Source organism: Strix uralensis, chromosome 25, assembly GCF_047716275.1.
Source record: "Strix uralensis isolate ZFMK-TIS-50842 chromosome 25, bStrUra1, whole genome shotgun sequence".
In the NCBI taxonomy this organism is placed as follows: Eukaryota; Metazoa; Chordata; class Aves; order Strigiformes; family Strigidae; genus Strix; species Strix uralensis.
This window is the reverse complement of record NC_133996.1, coordinates 6,763,375-6,787,526: the sequence shown is the minus strand read 5'-3', so window position 1 is coordinate 6,787,526 and position 24,152 is coordinate 6,763,375. Positions and strand designations below refer to the sequence as shown.

The 24,152-nt window shown below is 42.2% G+C and overlaps 1 protein-coding gene across 1 annotated transcript in view; it reads left to right on the top strand.

Moving 5' to 3' along the window:
* The window catches only part of CSMD2 (CUB and Sushi multiple domains 2), a 306,084-nt gene that overhangs the window by 27,685 nt on the left and 254,247 nt on the right, over positions 1-24,152 (top strand). The window contains 2 exon segments of the mRNA XM_074894313.1: positions 1,098-1,314; positions 18,806-18,918. Of these exon segments, the coding sequence (XP_074750414.1) occupies positions 1,098-1,314; positions 18,806-18,918 (330 nt within the window).

Here is a 24,152-nt window from a genome sequence, read left to right as displayed (position 1 = left end):
CCTTTCAGAGCTGGGTGAGAGAAAACAGAGCAACCTGGGAAGGCTGGGTCTAGCCAGCAATTCTTTTCCTGTGTACCCCCATCAGGTCTAATATGGGTATGTAGTGTTACTGGGGATGGCAGCTTTTGGCTCTGGGCCACAGTCCATAGTGTTTTGCAGTGGTGCAGTTGCCAGTTGGGGGTACGCAGACCAGAGAGCAAGTGGGCACACGCCTTTTCCTTATGGCTGTCTGCCTGGAAAGGCTCTGTATGAAAACCATCGGCTCTTCTCCCTGCTAGGAGGTAGTTTCAGGCTAGTGAGCAATGTTTACCTGAAGGAATGTGGATGGAGACAAAAGAAACTGCTATTCTAAGTTGCAAAGATTTGGGGTCTTTCTTTGTTCCTTCCAGATAACTATTTGAGAATGATTTGTTCGTTAAAGGCTTTGAACTGTGTCCTGATGTTTCTAGAGTCAGGGCAACTTTAGTTTCTGATCTTTTGCCATTCAGTTTTCATGCAGTCTTGTCCAGACAGACTACTCATTTGGTGACTCAGTTCCTCATTATGTATAATGTCCATTACAGCTTTTGGCCTTTCAAGGTGAGGGGTGGTTTGTGTCTGTGTGGTTGGGCCCTGGTCTTCTGTCTCTTATTTAGGGTAAAAGAGACGGTCAGCTTTGGCATTGTCATTCTGCTGTTCTGTGGCGTCTGAACACCTCATGCCTGAGGCACCCAGCATGGCCAGGCACTCTTGAAACGTGTTAAATCCCTGAATGCCCTGTGTATGAAGAAGAGTATGTTGGACTTTGTTGACTGTGACAGGATGTCTGAGTGAGCATCTGTGTCCAGTTGCAGTCAGCAGCTGCTGTAATCCAGCTGTTTGAACCCATTATTTTTACAGCTAGAGGGAGCAGTGCCCAGGAGATGGTGTTTGGGGTCTGAGTTCCTGCAGGGAGGACAAAGGTGCATCTTTAGATTTTACTTTTTATCTGTTCTTTGAGGCCATGAACTGAGAAGAAATTCAGTGGAAAGAATCCTGTATGATATGCTTTGATGGTGAAGATATTAAATGTGTATCCTACACCATTTGACTTGTACTTTTGTCTTTTCTCTTGCCAGCCCAGAACTGCAGTCACGTTTTACAGGGCCCAAACGGGACAATACAGAGTCCAGGCTTCCCATATGGATATCCAAATTATGCAAACTGCACGTGGACAATCACTGCTGAGGAGCAGAACAGGATACAGCTTGTTTTCCAGTCCTTTGCGTTAGAGGAAGATTTTGATGTATTATCTATCTACGATGGACTGCCTCAGCAGGGGAATCTGAGAACAAGGTACATTGTTCATAACAGTGATGTTTATAAACATGTTCCCATTTCTGCCACTGGGATTATATCTAGATTGGAGGTTTATGCTGCAATAAACTGGGAGTGCTTCTTCATGAGCATTTCTTATAGTTGTTTTGATTCCTTATCTCTGATAAGGTTTGAAATGTTTCTCTGAATGCCTGACAGTAATGATTTATCAGGAGTCATTCTAGGCATCCAGAGAAGTTAATTAGAAAATGGAGCAAGAGGGAAGCAGAGCTGATGTGTAGCAGAGCTTTCCTCAATCCAAAAGAGATTCTCTGAGTGGGAGGATGGATAATGGATTTCAGTTTATAGCTCTGCCAAATGCTTTGTGGGTGCATTTGGGTAATTCCCGAACTTGCAGTCTGTTCACCAGCTGGACAGGGGTGATAATCTCTCATGTCTGACTAAACTGTGGGATCTTTTGGAGTAAGGAGTGATTGAGTAATACAGCTTACTGTGAAGACTCTCCATGGACTCTGATCTTTGAGACTTCCAGGTACCATTCTGGTATTAATAAAAAGTTAAGCAAGAGGCTGATTTTGAAAAAAATAATGTATTGCTGTGGTAGCAAATGTTATATGACATATCAGACTTCTGCATTTGAAGGAGTCGTGATCTCAGACCTCCAGATCTGAGTCATAGATGAAGGCAGCGTGGTGACTTGTGACATGACTGCTGTTGTCTGCTGTGGTGTCTGATTGCAGCTGAAGTCTGACAGTAATATCCTCAAAAAGTAATAGAGGCAATGGCAGCATCCAGTGTTAGAATCCCTAGTAAGAATGCTGTAGTCATGCACAGTCCTGGAAATTAATGTTACTTCAAACCACTTCAGTTTAGGACAGATCCTTTGACCTTGGTGTCTTGTCTAACTCAACTGGAAAATCTGAGTTAAAGAAACGCTGGTGAAAATCAGCTCTTTGTGTAGATTATTTCAGTTATGCAAATAAATCATATCTTTATCTTGCAACTGTGCTTGAGAATCATCTTAATTATGCGACCTCATCACTTAATCAGAAGGTAGCATAGTGCTTTGCTTATTATGTAAAGGAAGCCTACATCTAGTATAAAATTTTGCTCAGAAAACTTTCTGTGGCGAGTAGTCAATGCTGCTCTTGCCCTGACAAGCCCCCTGGCAAATTGCTCTGCTCATCAGCAGTGCCACATGTTTCCTTTTGCCCTCTACACGTCAGTGGGAGTTCCTGCTGAAGAAGCAAAATCTGTGAACAAAATAAATTCAGAATTAGGGTCACGATGGGAGTAAATTAGTAAGACACTGGAGACGAGTTGCATCCAGGTATTGCTCTGAGCTACTCGTATGCATGATACGATTATAGATAAAGTAGCAGGAAGGGCATCTTCCTACAGATGACCAATACAATGGAAGTCGGAGATGCAGCTTGGATACCATCCTGATAATTTGCAGCCCTGCGCTGGGGGAAGGTGAGGAGACAAGTGCAGTCCTCCCTCTGCATCACTGGTGAACTTCATGTGCAACTTGAGTAGATGCGTGTAAGGTGCGAGATGAAACCAGGAGCACAAAGCAATGTGAGAATGTTTCATCTCTAATGAGGAGATGAGGTGTTCAGGAGATGGTGTCTGTTTAGTACAATGGAGGAAAGTGAAATAAATGGAAAAAAGAAAGAAGGTATTGAGGAGCCTTTCTAGGGGTCTGAAAGCACAGAGGACAGATGAAAATAAATGAGATATGGACTCTTGCATGATGGATGCTTGCATTCTTCCCCTGGATGTTTCTAGATTAGTGACTTCAGAACTTGGAACTTGTTCCTCTGTGTGTCTCAGTTCTTTGTTCAGCTTATATTTTTTGGTACATCAATCTCACCTCATTAAACTGTGTGGCTGTTGCCCAACTTTTTTTCTTTTTTCCCTTTTTTCTTTTTTCCTGTGGCTATCAATTTTGTTTTTTCTCAGACTGCTTTCCAAATGTACTTAATTCATCATTGAAGTGCAGCACTTGAAGATGGATGACCATGTGTCATTCATCAAAGCTCATGCCACCAGGAGGCGGGCCAAAATAAGCTGTAAGCAAGTGTAAAAGAAGGAAAAAAATAAAGCATGCTTCTTTAGAGAAGGAACCTGTTTTGTTCAGTATGTCCAAAGCTGATCAACAAAATGGTTAACAGAGAGGAACTGTATCTCTGTTTCTTCCATTCTTGAGCTGATATTGTTGCACATCACTGATGTATTTCAGTAGGCTCTGCCTGCTTGACTGGGAGAAGAGAAAGATCTTTGTGTTGATGATATTTTCTTGGGCTGAGGGGTGGAGAATGTTTAGTTGTCTCAACACCCTGATGTTCCATTTAAGTTATATATTTCCAAGAGCTTCCTTGGTCTGATGTGTCACAGTGTTATGTCTCTGCAGTCCTGAGAAGGGGTTAATAATTGCATTCATCGTGTGCTGGCAAACACCCTGTTGTCTTGCAATTTAATGTGGTGTGAAAGTTCCCTAATAGAATAAGAGCAGACTTAATTCAATGAGACATTTGCTAATAAACTGCTTTACTGTATATTAGGGAATTTGCGTTGTGTGTTTGTGATGAGTATGTGAATATTAAATGTGTTTCAGTGTCTTAATTTAGACATCCAAGGCTGTTGTCATCTTTCAGTGCCATGACTTTGCTTTGTTTGCTAAAATCAGAGCTTGTTTCCAAGTCCTTGCTCCTTCAGCTTCTCTCAAATAATTATTTTTTTCCCGACACCATACGCTGGCTTTCAGCAGGGACCACTGTAATAGTCTCCTTTGAAATCTGAGAATGGTGATGGCTGCAGATTTGTCTCTCCCTTGAGTAGGAGAGCTATGTGTTTTCATGAGTTTAGATGAGATTTGTAACTTCCCTTCGGTGCCTGTGTGTGGCTTTCCCTTCTCTTAAGCGGTGTTTGTGCTCGTTACACCAGACCAAACTCTCCCAGATGCTCATCCTTCAAGTTCTGAACTATTCTGAACTGCCAGTGGGATCAGAGGGATGCATGTGGAGACCTGATCTGAAGACTGCAGTTACTCAAGAAGAGTCTTTTTGCAAATTCCCATTGTGCTTTGCTGATTGTGTCATTGTTAAGAGGATGCTCCAATCAGGTTAGTTTCCTGATTGGTTTCCCACTGTGCTGGGCTTAGAAGCTCAGCAGAGACCTGACTAAAATTTGAATATTTGGAGTTATTTATGGATCTAAGATTGCTATGGGATTTGGGAGACTCTTTGTACCTTTTTGTGTCAGACTGTTGTTACATGACATAACCAGACAGTAGTTAACAAGAAAGCCACATGACATCTTCAGGCTTTTTCATCTGCTGCTAATAATTTGCAGGATGCTTTTAATGTGAGAATCTTAAATTAGTTGCTAATTTCCTTATTTGAAGTTTCAGGCTTGCACTCAGATCCAGGGAAAGTATACTTACGATATGGCTGGTAAGTCAGTCATTTCAGATACCTAATTCTGTGTTCCTGCAGGGAGCCACTGAATTTACACTCAAAATAGGACTAGTCAATTTAGACAATCAGATTTATTTTTTTCTTTCCCAAGGTGTTTAAAACTACTTTGGAAAGCCCAAGGGACAGCATATGCAATCTTTTTTTACCAGGAGAGACTGCTCACTTGCATATGTGCTGAACAGTGCTGGGGTAACTTATGATCTTACAACCCATGGGCTTTCTTTCCTGTGTGATGGGGGTAGGTAATTGCACTGTCTTCTCGTCTACCTTTCCTGTTCAATGGAAATGTTTCAATGAAACTGAATTTATTTGACTAAGAGAATATGTTTGAGCCAGTGTATGGAGAAAAATAAGTGTTTATTATAGCCAGAACCTCAGTAGTGCAGTCTGCATTTGTACAGAAGTTACTAGGAAGTGTATATTTACACAGCTGTGAGGAACTGTCCTATTCTGATGTTGATGGAGTGTGCAGGCTTAGAGAAAATGCTTGCAAATCATTAGTGCAATAACTTAATATTAAAAGCCAAGAAGAAATCTATACTGCCTTTAGCTCACTGGCACTGTGAGTAACTTCTAGCTCACGTCTCAACATTAGGCACAGTGTCTTCTGGTGAAGTTGCTGTTGCTTATTAGAGATACTCATCCCTCTTCCCTGACACGTGACAGAAGAGTTAAGAGGAGGGTTGCCATCAATACTCTGTAATTGACTGAAAGATTAAGTATTTTGTTTGAACTTAAAATTATGTGATACTAGTGATAAGAGTTGAATTATCTACTGGGGTGACCTATTTACAGATGCAACAGGAATACATGTTTCTTGCCTGTTTCTCCTTGGTAACCTTTTAATTATTGAAATAATTCTTTGAAAAATTGGACTAGGTGATTTGTACTTAATTACCAATCAAAAGCTTTTGATATTAAAAACAATGGAAGGGAGGAGGAGGCGAGGAGACAGAGGGAACAGTGAAGGAGAGAATTCCCCCCATGTGCCATATGCTCTTGCTTGTAGAGATGCAAACCTGGGTTAAAGTAACATTTTTAGGGTTCTGGCTTCACAGGTACTGGAGTTGCTGGGGTTCAATGCTGTTAAAGAAATTCCTGGAGAAATAGAATTTGCCATCTGGTGATACACAGAACCTGCATTGGGATTTTGTGTCGAGTCACCTTTGGTCCTGTGATATTCCTTTGTAGCTACCTCATGTCTCCAAGCTGACTACAGTTTTTTACAGAAAAATAAAGATATATAAAACAGAGGACCAGCTAAATCCTTCAGTGAACTTCAGAATCCTACCTCCCTTTTTCCCTTACCAGAGTCTTTTGTCACTTCACGTTAACTCCAAGGGAGGGAAAAAAAATAAAAACCCCACAACAAAAAACCCACTTAAATTTATGTTCTCTGCTTTGTAGAATAAAATACACTTTTTTCCTGAGAAGATACTTGTTTGAGCTGCTCCAGCAGCATTAGGGCCTTTCGCCAATGGCCCTTTTGCTCTGTTCTGAGGAAGTGCTGAATATTTAAATTTCATCTGCAAGATAATTGATGGAACTAGATCTGAAAGTCCAGGAAAGCTTACGGAGTTAATGCAACTGCATCTAGGGTTTTCAACTTTGAGAGCTGTATTCAATTTTTCAATATTTGTTAGGAGAGTGTGCATCAGCATGAGTGATAAAAGCTGATGATTAAATCAAGGTGGGAGCTTTTTACCTGCTGCCATGCTGAATATGGCAGGCTTAGGAGGAGGACTGGCTCTGATCATGTGGCAACCTATTAAGCAGATGGAGAGGTAAGGTGATGGAGTAGCTTTGACGCTTTTAAGGGTTAGAGGATCTGCTCTCTCATGACATTGCTTGTCCTGTACGAACACAACTTGTCTGCAGCAAGGCCTGCCGTTGTGCTGTGGCCCGTGCCATATCTGGTAAAATAGAATCTTGTTGAAAATGGGAACTATAGAATTTCTTCTAGGTCTGGCTCTCCCCTACGGTGTCTAGTACAGGGGGTTTTCTATTGTTGGGCCTTCGGGCGTTGCTGTTACTCAAATAACACTTTGTTTTAAAAATTGTTTTGTTTTCCCTCTAAATTGCTGATTAACCATGTTTACAGGTAAAATCTACTAGCAAACCTTGGCAATGACTCTTGCTTCATATTAAGGTGTGCTAAGTGTCTTAAGTGTAGAAAGATTTTTCTGTAACTGGGCAGCATCTAATAGATTTTAATTAAGACTCTGCACTGGAACAGTCTGCTTTTGATAGATCTGTGAGCACTGAATGCCATTAGTAATTGAGGTAGGTTTTAAACGGGTGAATTGAAGTACTGTATGGAACTTCTGGGAAGGATCATGGTGTCCTTAGTCTTCCATGCCCAAATTGATGCAACTCAAGAAAGCCTCCTGTTCCTTTGATGTTGAGCTGTGGTGGGAAGGAAGGGGCAGTGCCCCTGAAGTGCTGTGCTCTAGGACACGGTGACGTGTTTGGGGAGTGCACTGAGGTGGCACACAGAAGTTTTACTGGACTCTGCTGTTAACCTCTTGTAGTATGATGTATTACAGTTCCCTCCTCAGCTTTTCCTCTCTCGGTTTATCTGCGTTGTCTGACAACACTGGGCTTTGCTTTTCATAATACAAAGTAATTGCTGAAGTCCAGGATCATATATTCTTCTGTAGATCCCTCTAGCTGATGTTTGGTTTTACTTCAGGTAAACTTTTAACAGTGACTGCAAGCCTTTTGGACAGCAGAGGTAGAGCGTTGGGAGGTCTGAATGCGATCTGGTGTATGATCAGTGTAGATCTGCACTGCCCTCATCTACAGCGTCCCAGGCAAATTGCATCTGCATGGTGACATCTCCAACAGCTTCCATGGGGTTGCTCCTTTCCTTATCAAAGGTGGCTGACGATCAAGACAACAGCTGCTGGTGCTCTCCTAAGAACTGTTCTATACAGAGAAAGTTTATCACCTTTTTATGCATGTCTGTATGTGGTGGTTGAAGTGATCCAGTCACAGACATATTTAGTTGTCTTGAGTCATTTATTTTAGACGGAGCTGCTTTTATTCTTTGAGCAGGAGTGGCAATTTCCAAAACCAGTGGGTGAGCTTTTGGGGTCAGAGCAAGTGAGATTAGATTTTTTTTTTTAGCAGTGAAGGGAGAGAAATTGAACTAACCCATAGCCCTTGCATAATCGTGCTTCTCATTTTTAGATTACAGTGCTTTGAGAAGGAACAGGTCTACTGTATTGTCGTAGAAGGGAGAAAGCAGCACAGAGAAGTTCAGTGGGTTGCCTTGGGCAGCACAGTGAGTTATTAGCTGTTAGCTGTTGGTTATTGAACTCGGTTTGCCCAGTTGCTGTGTTACTGCAGCACTGCTTGATGAGAAGGTGACTACAGTCTGCTCCTGCTTGTGTAAGAACCTGTACAAAAAGTCTTTTGACTTTATTAGTACAGAATCAGGTCATCAAAAATGATTTTACTTTTAGTCAATAGATATTGATGTCAGTTAGCATCAAGATGGCCACTTTCTTCGCTGATAATTAGTGCCAGTTGCCCATGAAGAGGAGGATGCGGGCGGTGCAGCAGAGCTGTGGATGTGCAGAGGCGGTGGTAAAAGCAGCGCTGGCAGAGCGCGAGCTGTGCCGGTGGTCCTGCACAAGAGCAGAAGCCTTAGTCCTCTTCAGAGCCCAGCAGCTGCTCTGCTTGGTGGCATTGGGCAAATGACTTATCTCAGTTTTCCCATCTGTAAAATGTTGTAATGTTTTATTTTGGCAAAGTAAATTTGTAAAATGCTTGGAAGACCCCAGCTGGAGGGGTCTGCCTGCTAGGGTGGGGAAAGAGATTTAAAGTACAAAACAGATAAAGTTCACAGCCATGGCTTTAAATCCATTTTCCTGAAGGGGGGAAATATGTATATGCTTTCATGTTATCTTTTGAATGCAGTGAATCTTTAGGTCAAGAAGTTTTTGTATCTATAAGGTCTGACCTTGAGAGTTTCTCAGGCAAAGCGCCTCTTTAGACAGTGTATATTTCCCTTTTATCAAAATTAATGAAAGTCTACAGGAGATGATACAATCTTACTAGATCATTGAAGATACAGTGCAGTTGTGGAGTGCTATTACTTGCAGTCTCAAATAGAAAATTGACAAATCTTCTGCGCTCGTTGACTCTAATTCATTATGCTCCTGTTGGGTGACAGAGGGTGGCCTGGCTCCTTTTGGACTCTTCAGAATTGGATTTTAGTGTGTTGCAAGAGCAACTGCTGACATCTGGTCCTTTTTCTTAATAAAGAATGTAATTGTCTGTTTGTGAATTCATAGCTGGTTTTGGAAAACATAAAGGCTTTTGCTGTCCAAAGATGCTCTAATTGTCCTTATATCTTTAGCAGTTTTTATAATATTTAGGCCTACAGCTGATTAGAGCTGCTATAGTGGAATAAAAGGTTTAGGAAGCAGATAAATATTTTTATTTGAACTGTTGGGTAGCTTATGTTGTCACTGATCAATGTGTAAACTGAAGTGTGAGATGCTGTTGTAGCATTTTCATATAATGTTTTTTTAGCTATTGAAATTGAGCCCTTTAGCCATCCAGGTGCATGGCGAGACATCCTCTCGCTGAAGCTGTTGGCAGTTTATGTACGTGTGGCAAAGGAGGAGCAGGGAGATGGGAAGTGGTGAGCTCCCAGGCAGCAGGACCTCTGACGCTGCTGGATTTGAACCCAGGGCTTTTCACCTCTACCGCGTTGTGCACTACTGGGCTCTCGTGCTAAACATCAGCAGTTAGCAACGTTTTTATCCTGTTTCTGCTCAATATTCAGCAGTCACACAAGGTGCAAGTGAGTAGATAAATAGATATGACACGAATCAATATTACAGTCTTTTTGGATAAATCTTCATCAGCAGGAACAATGGGATTTGTTTCTTTTTCTTTTTCACTATACAACGCACCTTCTAAAAATCATATTTCTTACTAACCTTGGTTGTCTTGACTGCCCTGGCTGCGGAGGGACAATTTGCATTGTTTTTGTTCCATTTGGGTGCTTCTTTTTAACTTAGTTTTATAGAAAAAAAATTTCCGTTGTTTCCTTCTCATCTGTTGCCATTAAATCTTACTTTATTATGTGTTATTATAAATTAAAATCTTAGGGAATTAGCGTAGGCATTACCTGACTTGTGGTGGGAAGTGAGACTGCAGTTTGTATGGAAATCTCCAAGATGGATCTCAGCTGTCTGTCCCAGGATTGTGTAGGCAGAGCAGTGCTTGCCTGATGCTGCGGCTTAATATTCACTTGGGGGAAGTAAAGATTCTCTCAAGACTGATGACTAAAGTCTAGTTCAAATCCTGATTTTGTATGCACAGAGAGTAAGAGGGATGCACAGACTTGGCAGATGAGACCTGGATTCACTCTGCGTGTCAGCCTTGGCTCTTTACAGTTGTGTAGCTTTAGCTTCTTGAGGTTTAGATAGAGAAAACAGGAGGAACAGGGATGCATGTGTAGTAAGCACATATACTAACAAAGCCATAATTAAACTTTTTGCTTGACTGTCTTGCCTACAACAGTATTTGAAACTAATGTTAGTTTGTATCTTCGGTCCCACAGTACCTTGTTTGCTGTAAATCTAATGCTTGGTGCCGTTCAGCTGGGGACCCCCATATGCCCTCACTGAGGTGTCTAAGCATCCCTCCGGGACGGGTGGGTGGTCAGGATTGAGTATGGTGGGGACTGGGCTGCAGAAGGAGCTCGGGGTTCAGAAGATGGCTGAAACCTTGCGGCAGGCTAGTGGCATACCTGAGAGCACAGCCCTGGAGCTGTGACCCCCGGCACTGTGGTTTCAAGAGCTGCCTCCCAGATGAACAAGCTCGAACGGGTTAAAGTGGTATTTCAGTTCAGAATGCTTCTGGCCTGAGAATTTTTATATTTACTCTGCCTTTCTTGCATTTAAAGCTGCTTTGAACATTCATGTCTATTTAAATGTAAAGTTCTTGAAGCTGTAGGACACGTTTTTGCACAGCATGCAGCAGAAGAGCTAATGTTACTAAAGGGCTGGTGTGAATATTGGGGTATTTGCAGCACTTCCAGTACGATAATGCTTTCTTGTTCACCAGTTGCATTGTGTTTAGCAATAACCCTTGTGTGATTTGCAGAGGGTTCTGAGAACTTATTTTTCCCATTTACTAGATTGCACACTCCTAACTTTTTTTTTTTGAAGAAAGCCAGAAATAACCTCGAACTGCCAAGTTTTGAATTGACACTGCTGAGCTTTACTTGGTTTATATCCAAACTTGTCTTTGTTTACTCAGAGTATCAGCTCAGATTTGCCAAGAGGTTACTAAAACTTGGTTAACTTTTCTGTGAGTTTGTGTTTTTCTTTTTTTGGTTTGTAATAACAAGACAGAGAATGCCAAAGTTTGTCAGATACCTGCTTGCATCTCACTGCTACCTGCAAAAGTACAGGAAAAATGAGCATGGAAGGGACATGATAAAAATAATAAAATAAATCCAAGTCCATGGCCTTCCCACTTTATTGCATTGTATGGAAAATTAAATTTATTGAAATTTGATGCTTAGTACCTGTTTCCAGTTTGAGCCGTGAAGGCCTCATATATTTGAGATGGCTATGCTGGCTTTAGGCTCTATAAATAACGCTTTTCTAGTGGGAATTGACCCAAACCCCATTTTAAATGAGCAAAGAAATCTATCCAGGCTGGAATTTATGAGCCCTGTGACTGTCCCTAGAGACTGTGTTAGTTAATGAAGCCTTTGTCAGTGTCAGAGGTAAGCAAAGGACTCTTGTGGCTTGATGAATTATGCTTGGTTTGGAGAAGGGAAGAAAACGCAGTTGATTCCTAAGCCATGCTGGCACATGGGGTTGGGTTGTATGATTGAGAATTGTTAGGTTGAGAACTGCTTGTGAAGTGCTAGATTAACTTTATGAAAAAAAATGTAGGTGTAGTATATGTCACTGTGAGCGAGTTTAACGGACAGAGAAAGCTTTTTTTTCCCCCTTAATGCTTGTTACTGTCTTGATAAGAAAAATATATAGTAATTTATGTCAGAGCCAATGGATTACATTATTATAGAAGCAACTTAATTATCAACCAGCTGGGCAGAGGGGATGGTTGGAAAAGTAGTATGGAATAAAATGGGACATGTGGCGTTGGTTGGCAGCAAAGTACTTGCTTGGTGAAATATGAACAGAGAATATAGGAGGAGTTACTGCTGCTTGCAACGTACTTCTGAAGATATTTGTCCAGGATCTGTTTGTAGCTTGACTCAAAAATAAAAGCAGCTTGGTTTTGAGCATAAATCATTCCAACAAGTTGAGTAAATCCAAATGTGAACTGATACTCTTTTTCTTGTGTCATTACAGTATCCTTTTAAGCTGGCTGAGATTCTTTTGCTCCAGAGCATCATTTCAGCCTTATAGGGATCAAAATTAAAGGACTTGGTGGTATTAGTGGATAGAAAACTGACTGTGAGTCAGCAATTTGTGCTCACAGCCCAGAAAGCCAAGAGTGTCCTGGGCTGCATTGAGAGAATTGTGGCCAGCAAGGTGAGGTGGGGGGGATTCTCCCCCTCTGCTTCGCACTTGTGAGATCCACCTGCAGTGCTGGATCCAGCTCTGGGGGCACCAACATAGGGATGAGGGGTAATGAGTTTAACCTGACAGAGGGCAGATTTAGATTAGATATCAGGGAGAAATTCTTCCCTGTGAGGGTGGTGAGGCCCTGGCACAGGTTGCCCAGAGAAGCTGTGGCTGCCCCCTCCCTGGAAGGGTTCAAGGCCAGGTTGGACGGGGCTTTGGGCAACCTGGGCTAGTGGAAGGTGGCCCTGCCCATGTCAGGGAGATGGAACTAGATGGTCTTTGAGGTCCCTTCCAACCCAAACCAGTCTGAGTCTGACAACTCAGTAACACCAGTGAGGTCTGCCTTTCAGACAGGCTTTTCAGTGTCTGCAGCATGCATGAGCTGGAACTGTTTTCGGATTATGCTCTGCTTGTTTTATTGATGATTAATGAGAACATTCATGCTACCAGTTATTCTGTCAATATGGTAGAAAAAAAAGCTAACATCTCATTGTAACTACCTGTTCCTTTAATAAACGCACAGAAAGAGAGAAAAACTAACTGAACCACTGAGGAAAAAATTCTGAACCAGACAAGCCTGAGGAAATGCTAGCTGAGTGTTAGCCGTCTCCTCAGGTGCATGTCTTTCATCCGCATTTACTGAAAATGGGTGAAAAGATCTGCCCAGTTCTCCTTGCTGAAAATAGAAGGGATCAGATGTGTGAAGGAGGTGGAGGCGGCAGCAGCCTGCGGTTCAGCTGCAGGGGATAAGCCAGGCAGGGAATTCCGGGTGACCGGGAGGAGGAGGTGGCTGGAGGAGCAGGTCACTGGCTGGGCAGCAGAGCGGTGGCATGGGGAGATGGGGCTGCTGCTGAATCTTGTAGACAATGATATGTGAGAAACAAAGACCTGTCAGCTTCAGTTTTACTGCACATATTGAAATCCTTGTGCCTAGGGCATCTATGGGTCACTTTTTTTGCTAGCTTTGTAAAGTAGTATTTAAGATACAGTGATTCTTTTGGGATTTGACCTGATGATTTGGAGGAGACATAAAACTCCAGGATGAAAGATGATTTCTAAAACTAATAATAATAGGAATGACAAAATGTCCCCCCCCCGACTACCTACATCCGCCAGCCAACTGTGTTTTTAATAAAAAAATTGCTACCTATACTGAGATCTGAGGTGGGATGGATTGCTGTGGGTGAATTCCCTGATCTCTTGCATTTGTTCATTTATTTTTGACATACATTCCATGAAGCAGCCTTGAGGAGGACATGTGTGAGTGACCACTGACTTTGCATGTGTCTGTTTCTAGTTTCCCCTAAGACTTTAATTTTTAAACATAGACATACATATTTCTGAAGGTGTTCTTCCTGCAGCGGCTGGAGTACAATAATGCTTACACATCCTTTTCATCAAGATTGAGAGTGTTGCAAATGTTAATTAAATCACTCATACGTGTTTTTTGGGGGAAAGATTGAACAGATAGCCTTTCACTGAAGCCAGTGAGTTTCCTCATTTCTAGGTGCACCCGAGCCAGCTGTCTAGCTGAATAAGGCATATTAAAACTTGATTCCAAGTCAATTGGAAGCTTTTGGGCTCCTGTTGGCCCCAGTTGATAATGGATTAGTTAAATACTTCATGAATGCACCTTTCAAATGACTTCAGGTTGACTGCTGCTGTGTTAACTGGGTGCAGAGTGTGAAAGAGGACTCCCGGTCTCATTCCAGACTCTCTTCCCAAGACCACTCCAAAGGGCAACTCTCACTCTGAGCTGTTGTTTTTTTCAGTACAGTCCCTTACACCTGACTTAGCTTGAATATTGTCCTGGGATAGCGCAGGGATGTCAGACGAGCACTTACGGAACTGTGCCATTTAAACTGTATGTAGTGAAGAGAGTGGTTCATTTGATGGGAAATTTTCTTTAATAGGTGCCTTTAAATTACATGCAGGAAAAAAATCACTGAAGTGTGGTGTAGTGTAATTTAATGCTGGGTTAAACGATGCAATCCGGTGCGTTTTCATTAGATGTTCTGAGACACTTCTCTAGCATTTATGCTTTAAAGGCTGTTGGATTGCCAGCTGCAATAACTATTTTGATTGCAGCCTGAGCTGATGGTGGGCATCCTACCAGAAAAATAATGTGCTCTGTTTTAATTATGGCACCTGCACTCCAAAATGGGAGCCTGCGTCACAGTAGATGGTAGAGTTGTACTTGATACAGTGGAGCATTATAATACACAACAGGTGGGAGTGGGAGCGTTTGCAAAGGGACGGAGATGTGGACTCTCCTGGCTGCCTGTTCTTTTTTTCTAGGGCGAAAGAAGTGGTCAGTTGTGGGTTGAACCTGCTGAGTGGAGCGGTCAGTGGGTCTTTGGTGCTCAACTCTTTCCGTAGGAGGATGAGGCAATTTTCCACCAGGGAAGGACTTTGGGGCATGAGGGAAGATGGTGTTATATCCCAGAGGTGAGACAGCTGGGCTCCATGGGGAGCTGCGTGCCCAGACCCCAGTGTATGGTCCAGGCCTTGGCAACTGCTGGTGTGCCGAGGGGCGTTGGTGCTCGGGGCGCTACGACAGCCTCCAAGGAGGTGGTGATGCCAACAGCAGCTAATTTTCACTGACATTGGTTCTAGAAAATCTGTTCTGTGAAGGCAAATGGGGAGCCATGCACCAGAAATACTTGCAATGTTGGTGGCAAACCTGAGGCAAAGAATGAAGAAGGATGCAAATAAAGGATTTCTGTGTTGATTTGTTTTGGTATATTGATTTTTGCCGTACTGTGAAGCAAGGGCAAGCTTACGAAGTGGTATTTCTGGCACTGGTTTAGTTTGGTTCCTCACAGTAGGAGCAGAATTAAGCCCATGAAAAACACATTGAAAATCTCACACAATCAGTGTTGGCTCCAAGCAACTTAAGGGGATAATCACTCAATAATCCATTTGGCCAGAGGTACAGAAGAAATGGAAGATGATTATTCGTGCTGTTATTACCACCCTCACCTTGTTATGGTGCTTAATAAAAACAAGGAACAGAGTTTGCTGCTTTTCTTTCTCATTAGCGTATATTATTTTTTATTGCTACACTAAATAACAGTGATGTCAGAATTACCACTTCATGCATGAGGCCATTGGGGAATGATTTCATATTCTGGCTGCTGTCATGTTGAACCCCATGCTTTAAATTTGCCTTGGGCAAATGGGCTGCAGATTTAGGAAGAAAGGCATGGGGAGAGCTTACCAGCCAGGTCAAAACAAGACAGGGTGTCCTGCCAAGCTTGGCTGTTCTGGGCCTGTGGAACAGGGGTGCTGAGGTGTTACAGGAGTGATTTGAGCATGGGCCTTGTTCAATTATTGTTTCTTCAAGAAAATATTGCCTGTGCTCTTGCTTGGAGAAGACGAAGACCTCAGAAGGGAGGAAGAATTTTCAATTGTGTGTGTTGGTTGAAAGCTTAAGAGGAAGAATACCTTTTATTTTGACTGCAGCTGCTTCCAGTGAGGAACGGGAGGAATTTGATCTCGCTTCTAGCACAGGTTTTCATTGCAGGAGGAGATATGGAAATTAGTGGCACAGAGGGTAGGAGTTGCTACGTAGATATTTTTCTTATTGAAGCAGTATTTCCTGCTTCCTTCTGAATAAGTTTAGTTTTTGCACTAATGGGGGCACTTTTCATTTTTCTGTGGGCAGAAAGGCTGTTTGATCTGAAGGGCAAGATGGTGTTTGGTCAGGCAGCCCATTTTCTTCTGCTTGCTCCAGGGACACTAGATAGACACAAATGAACCTCTGCAGTTAAGGGCCTGGAGAGATGGTCGGGTTTATTAATTTTTAGAGGTTCAGGAAGCCCAGAGGTTCCCATGAAAATTGTCTCTTCAGTCAATGTGGAATCTGTACAAGACTGAGAACAAACCTTCTGTTAAAATTTCATGCCCTTATGCACAGGCCATCCTTTTCTTTTAAGGCCCTGTAACTAGAAAATATGAATACATGCTTAAGGGCAATGTTGTTTCAGGTAATTCCCATTGATTCTTGTGGGACATGTGCACTTGCTTACAGGTGAGCAGACATGTAAATGTTGCCCCGAATTAAAAGCAGTATCTGCAGAGTGGGGCCCTCCTAGTGCATAGACTGTGAACAGAATCCAAAAAGCTTAGTTCAGAGAGAACAGAACTACTTTGGATATAAAAAGCACAGACTACTCTTAACTAATTCCTAGATAATGATAAATCACTGTGTGGTGTTTAGTGGAAGAAAAATTGACAGGTTCTGCTGTTCGTTGTATATATTTTATTAAAATTGGTCCATACGTTTCCTGGACTCTTTTGTGTGTGTGAAGGTTTCAATAAGCCATTTTAATTAAACTGCAAAATAAATTAATAAAATACTATGGCACTCTTCCTGAGTTCTGTGCATAATAAAACTATCTTGAACCCTTAAAAATCCTGGAACCTTTTATTTTTAATAAACAGGAGCAATTGTTCTTCCAGCTTGTACAGACAATGGATTTTGTACTGAGAGCAGGTAAGTACTTCTTTGCTGACATTAAAACTTGACTGTCATCATTGGTTGGCAACTGTGTGAACTTTTCCAATAACTAGAAATTTTGCTTTAATAAGGTTCTCCGGCAGAGCATGTCAGCTTTCATTAGTCAGAGTTCAATCTGTTTGAAATAATATTTAGGTGTACTAAACCAGAGTAAGAACAGTAGGGCCATTCACTCACTGTCTCTGGAAGTTGCCAGGGGGCTGGTGGCAAGTTTTAGGAGCAATTGCTTGGGCTGGAAATGGCAGCGTGCTACTACCTGACCCTGTGGTCAGGGAGAGGATGGTGGCCTCCGGAATTAAAGATCTGATTTTGTTCTTTGGGTGTTTTCATCATTCCATCTAATATATGAGGAGAGGAAATACTCTGAATTGAATATATACTTACAGGTGTTTCTTAAGGAGATCAGAGTGCTTTGTATCACAAGTGATCTTTTGCCCTCTCCGTAAGAAAGACTAGCTGCTGTATAAAAAGATGTGGGATAAACCTCTGAGTATGTTTGTAAGAAGCTTTAAACCTTCTTTCTTACCGTCATGGCCTGTTTATCTCATGCTACGTGTGTCCTTGTGATCCAGATTGAACACTCTTGAGCCGAATGATATCGTGTGGCAGTGAGTTCCTTTAGTTACTGCTGCTACTGCAGTTTTACAAAAGTCTGGTTTTAGGACAGTTATCTGGCAACTGGGGATTGCATCTGAATTTGTCCTTGATAATGGCAGGCAAGAATCTAAAATGAGATAGCTTTAAAACAAATGTTCCTTATGTAAATCTATTACGTAAATCACCTTAGCCAAGTGTAGGGAGAAGGCTTGTAGGTTATAAAACTGTAATTGTTTGTGAGGAATGTACATTAGCTGTTCTTGGGCTGTGTCAATACAGTATCAGGGATTTAGTGTTTGGGATCTAATGATGCCAGTTTAAATTTGTTACTAAACACACTTTTGTAGTAAAATTAACAGTTGTTGCTTAGCACTAAGCCTGTAAGGAAAGCGGGTGGGAGGGTGAGACACAACACCGGGGCTATGACCCAGACTTGTACACCTGGGTTTCTGCGGTGTCTTGGGTCTATCCGCTAAACTTGTCCCATTTTTGTGGAGTTCTTTCTACTCTGACTTGCAGGCATGTGTCTGTATTCTAGGCATTTCCTGCAGTACATCTACTGATCATCTTGTGCAAACAATTTCGTGTCTGTGGGCGTTGATTTCCCCAGTGAGTGAAGAGGTGTTAACCATCAGAGTCTTCGCTGTGGTCCATGTTAGGTATTAGGATGTAGGATGCAAAGTGTTGTCCTTGCGATTGTTCTTGCAGGGTGCGGGTGGGGGCTGAGGAGGATTCCTAGAAACTTCAAACCTTATCCATTGTAAACTACAGAACAAATACTCTGAAGACAGCCACCTTGATGGGCTTTAATTGGTAACATAAGTTTTTTGCCTGCTATGCTGTTTTAGTTTGTGTTCAATTTAATGTAGCTTTTATAATGCTTCAGACCCTTATCTGATATTTTTACCCCAAGGTTCTCAAAACATGTTAGAAGTATTATTGAATAATGTCTTGGGCTCACTCAGCAACTTTAAATATTGCTCCCATTTCATGGATGGGGAAAAGTTATTCTGAAGGGCTCAGTGACTGCTCCGAGATCGCAGAGCTGGGGTTAGCAGAGCTCTGCAGAGCAGATGTGGTTAGCGAACAAGGTGTGAAGCAGACAGACTGGTTTAAAACAGGGTCAATGAAGAAATACATGAGTAGTTATTCTGGTAAGCTAGAAGGTGTTAAAAGCCCAGGATGGGAATTCAAGCTGTGCCAGTCTGTGTTCTTTAGCTCTGAAGCTCCCTGCTTCAGGCTCTGGTATATTGGCCGGGGGCAGCTGCCCCACTCTTTGATTTGTTAGAGGTCAAAGGCAGAAATGGTGAGCGTAACCTTCCTCTTGATTTTTTTTCCAGGTTAACGGGTTTCCAGCTGCCTGCTCCTATTGTGAGCACAGGGGTTGTGCTGTCCTTGTGGCTTGTGAGCGATTACGCGGTCAGTGCTCAAGGCTTCCAGGCAAACTATGAAGGTAAGTCTGCCCATTTCAGTAATTATCTTAAATTGTATCTGCATTTTGCTTAATGGTAGGATGTGAAACTGAAGTGCAGAGTTTACACCAGGATATATACCTATGCAGACGTGTAATCCAAGACAGGAGTGCCTGGTTCTTGTATAATTTGATCCATTTTTGTTTTCAGAATTCAAATTGCTGCTCCCTTCCAAGGGTAATGTATTTTTTTCTCTCAGCACCTGCGCTCAAAACATCTTTCGAAGCTTAGTCTAACAGCAAAGCTGGAACGACTGAGAAGGAAGGGTAATGTGACAGTAGACTCTGCAGGGTTACAGCAAGCCCCGTGTCCTGCGTAGCCACTGGCGTTTACAGCTGAGACAGTGGGGACAGCGGAGGAGCGGAGGGGGGCTCAGATTAGTGCATTTCTCCTTTACGTTCTCTGTGTTTATTTGTTAGTTTTCCTTGCACCTTCCTCCCCAAGTACTTAAATTCACCTCCTGCCTTTCTCATCATAAATGATGTCCAGTGTTTGGTGGTTGTGGAGGTAAAGGATTGTGTGCGAAGGCTTGGTAGCTTCAGAAAATCTTGGGCAGTGGAAGTCATCAGACACGTAAGAACTGTTCATAGTGGAAGGCAGGTCACGATTGTAGTATCACCTCATACTGCTGGGGAAATGACGGGTTAACCATGTTAAAATTCAAGTTACGTTTATGTTGATTATTGAACCTAGAATGTTGTTCGTATCCCCATAAATGTTTTTCTTTGGAGTCCATAGAAGTTCTCAGCCCTAATAATAATATTTGGTAATGAGTCCTACTGGACAATTACTTAATACATTAAACCAAGCAAATGCCTTCATTTAGATGATGTAGTGATTCAACATTTTCTGCACTTGACAGTTGTTCCATTTCAGGGGAGTTCTGTTTAAATACCCTCTAATTTCTGATTAAAACCTTTGCTCTGCCTCGAGGCAGCAGTGGCACCAAGACATTTTTATTAGTCCTGAAGTGATCAGTGTGTTAGCAGGTGTTCAGTATGGCTCGGCAATGGTGCTAAAATTCCTCTCAGTCGGAGACCATGCTCTGTTCATTCCCAGGGTAAGTGCTCACTGGGGCTGTGTGGTGGCTGCAAGGACAGGTGGGCACAGCGGTGTGGTGAGGAAAGGCAGGTCCTGTTTCCTGTTTGCAAAATCTCTGCTAGGATGTATGTCAGTCACTGTGTCTAGACATGACAGTACATTGCTCCCAAATTGTGTGATAGGGGACATGTAGCTGTTTTTGTACTTTCTTGACATTTAGAGTTCATTTTTTGGCATTTACACACAGTTACTTGTACACTTTTTAATGTTTTTTTATTACTTTGATGCAGCAGGTAATCTTGTACAAAGGCTTGTCCCAGGGCTGCCCTTTAGTCACATATATTTTAAATTATCTGAAATTTATTTGACTGATGATTAGGAGGCTTTAAGGCAGGTAACTGAGTGCATCTGCAGAGGGAAAAAAAGAAATGTCTTAAACCTTAACCTGAGCCACTGAATGACATGGAGCGTTGGTGTAAATGAGTGACGTGGAGCATTGGTGTAAATGAAAGCTTCATTTTGAGGGAGAGAAAGGGGCAGACTTGGTAAAAGTGCTGCCCTGAGCCTGCCTCAAAACAAGCTACTTGCTATTTGGATTGTTGTTAACTAAGACTAAAGGAGGAGATAAGTGTGGTTTTGATCAAAGGGACATGCTGCTGCTGTAATGCTGTTTCAGTTCATTGGAAATCTACCACTCGGTGAACAGCTTGTGATTCGATAATTCATGTTTAAAGACAGAACAATGCATCAGAGTCCTTGCAGTAAATGGCTCCTTTATGATCTGCTATCAAAGCATGTTCATTATTCTCCTCCTCCCGTTAAGCAATCATTGGGAAATGCACTAAAAGAAACAGAATTTCAAAATTGGAACAAAAGATCTCAGGAACTTTTTTTAAAGGAGGACAGGAAGAAAGTATGTAGTTGGAGGCATCAAAGTAACACAAAAACATTGTGCTTAGCGATGTCTTCTCTACCCTGACCCTCTGGGAAATATATAAATTGAGGGTGGCTTTATCGAAGTTAACATCTTCCTAGCTTATCTAGTTAGTATGATGCCTGCACGATAAGATCTCTTACAGGCAATTTCTTGAAAACAACAAAGACATCTGCTCGTACCTGTATCTACGTTCATTTCTGGTTGTTTCAGGACGCAGTTCAGCTGTTCATTTCACTGGCTGAAAAAGGGAGAGCTTGCGTGCAGTGGTGTTGGAATCTATTAAATAACATTTCCACTATGAGAAGTTCAGAGATGCTCTAAGAACAGATAGGCAGCGTGAGTTTCTGAGGCTTTTTGAAGGCCCAGGTAAGGCGGGTGCCAGAGGTGGCGGTGGAATTGAGGAATAGCCAGCTCTGAGGCTGCTGTGCTGTGATGCTTTCTTCTGGAGCTCACGGTTTTCTGACTTCATTATACGTTATTGTGCCTGGCTGCTAGATCTTCCTTAATCCTCTTTTCCTCATTGTCTGACTTCCTCATCTTTCTTCATTTAGTTTGGTGTGTGTTGCCAGCTTGTTTCTGTCTGCTTTCATTGTCTGATTCTTCATGTTCTCTGATCTCTCACTGTTTGTTGTGATTTTTCTCTAGATGCCAAATATTGTTTCAAAGCTCAGTAAACAGTAGGGATTTTATATTCATTCTTCTGTGGTGGAAGACAGTGTCGAAAGCAAACAGAGAGGCTGGTGTTCTTCCCCAGCCCAGCCATATCGTCAGGAGCGGACGCGGTTGTGACTGAGGTTGCTGCTGCTGGAGGTGCAGCATCTCCGGGTTCAAGGCCCCAGGTGGCAGCTTTGGAGATCTGACTTCTCTTCCCAGTTGTGGCGCGGATGGCTCTGCAGGATCTCGTGTTGGTCACGTAGGCTGGGGTCCCAGCTTCCAAGTTGCAAAACGAGGTCAGAACGGCTCCTTATCGCACATGCTGTTTTGAATTTGTGTTCATGAGTGCCCAGGGGTTCATGAGTGTACAGGGTTCAGGAGCTCCTGTATGACACTGAGTAAGGGAAAACCCACAGCAGTATCACGGTTTGAGAGGAAACATGGTTAGATTGGCACAAATAACTGTTAAGTGGATGATCTGGAAAACAGAAATGGGAGCAACCACTGCAGTGTGACTGGTTATGCAAAACTGTCAGCTTCTTGCTGAATTAAAAGAACACAGAAAATTTCATTTCCATTTAAATTTAATACTTTAGAGATTCTTTTACCAAATATAAGCAGTTCTTATGAAGCTCAATTTCAGAACATATAATTTAGAAGATATTTAAATTAAGTGCTTTCATGCTTTTAGCGTCCTTAAATTTGTTTTTTTTCCTGTTAAACTATCCCTGGAATTCCACATCATTTCACCATTAGCCTTGTTCACCCTCAGATGGTGGGATTTTTAACTTTTTTTATGACTAAATGATTCTTCTCAAAAATCCCAACCAGCTGTTGTGACGTCTTGCATTTCATTTCAACTGCAGGAGAATTTCAGAGCAGAGACAGCTATAAATAATCTAAGTTAGAATTTTACTAGGATGTGAATCTTGACAGTCTCATCTTGTGAAAAGTATTCTTGAAGATTTAATGACCAAAAATGACCAATGCTTCCATTTATTGCTTCCCCTGAAAGATGTGTGAAGCTAAAATGAAGGCACATGCCTAGACTACAATGTGAAATTAATTACAATCGTTGCTGCTGTGCACCTGATGAATACATAGTAAGTTGACATTTAAAATAAATTGGGCAAGTCTTTTACAGTAAGAAGAAAATTGATACAAATTCCACATCATTTCCTCAATGCTAATAACAGTTCATGATGAATAGCAGGTGGGCTTTTTTTTACTTTACTAATTACATCATTATTTGTAAACCATTACCTCTGGGCTGCCTTGTTAGTCCTGAGGGCATGAAAAATAGAAAGGGTTTGAGGAAAGATACCTGAACCTGTTCTTTATCACACATCACTAGAGCAATGCTGTAAACCACAGAGGCTCGTGAGCTTAAGGAAACTTTATGCTGTTCAAGGTTGCGCAGATCCTCTCAGAGACTTTTGGAGTGTTTATCAGATAAATACTAAGCGAGCAGTCCAGGCCTGAGGATCCTGCATAAAACTTGTTCCCACTCTGACACTGTGTGTTACAATTTCTGCTGGGCTCAGGGGTGTTCTGGTAGCTGGGATGGGATGGCTGCGTGGGGGTTTCAAGTGGGGCGAGCGCTGACTGCGCGGGACGGGGCTGAGGAGGAGGGTGCAGTGTGACGCTCGCAGTGACCCTGGAGCCCAGTGTCTGCACGGGGTGCTCGGGATGGGGACAAAAGAACAAGCAGGCAAGGGGAAAAGAGGACAGGGAATGCTAAAATGAAAAGCTGAAGCACAGGAAGGACCAGTGAGTGGTTGAGTTCATGGTACACAGCAGACTGAAAATGAGTTTTCTATATCCCAAGGGGGTAGCTGGTATGTCCCATGTCTGCTAACCAGATGCTTTCTTCAAACGATGCAGAAATCCATAGAAGGCCCAGGGCTCTCTTGAGACTTCTGCAGCTGTGGCTAGGACAGTGCTGTCCAGTGGGTTTCTAGTAGGAACAGGAAGGAATTGGATTCTCACTTTGTCCCTGTTCTGCTGTATTGATGTTTCCCAGTCAGTTTTCACTGTGCCTTAGTTTCTCTCAAATGGCATTATAATTTCATTCATGCTGTGCTGTATTGAAGGAGGGGTGCGATGATGTTGAATACATTTTTTAGGAATCCTCATCTATGTAACTTTTAGAGTTCTAGTGCTTGTTTGGCTTTTTTTTTATTATTTTCCAAAAGCAACGTTCAGTTAGAAATTCCTGGAGAGGACCAGGGCATTTAACCTCTGGACTCTTGCTGCAGAAGCAGTGCTGGGTAATGCAGCAAGATTTAACAGTAGGTGAAGATTTTTCTTCCCAAGACATCGTGTTTGATTACAGCTGCAACAAATTTGATAGCTGCAAACACTAAGTGCCTGATTGAAAAGAAACAATTATGCCTAGAAGAACACTGCTTATTTTAAGAAATTAGAAGTGTTTAAATGTGGAGGGAAACAGCCCCAAGTAAATGGTGCTGTTTTCCTTCATAATAAATACCCTTCTCTTTCTCAAGCACAAATATCTCATTCTTTAGAGGGTTGTTTGTGGACTTGTTCATACATATTTAGAAAATACAATTAAAAAATGGT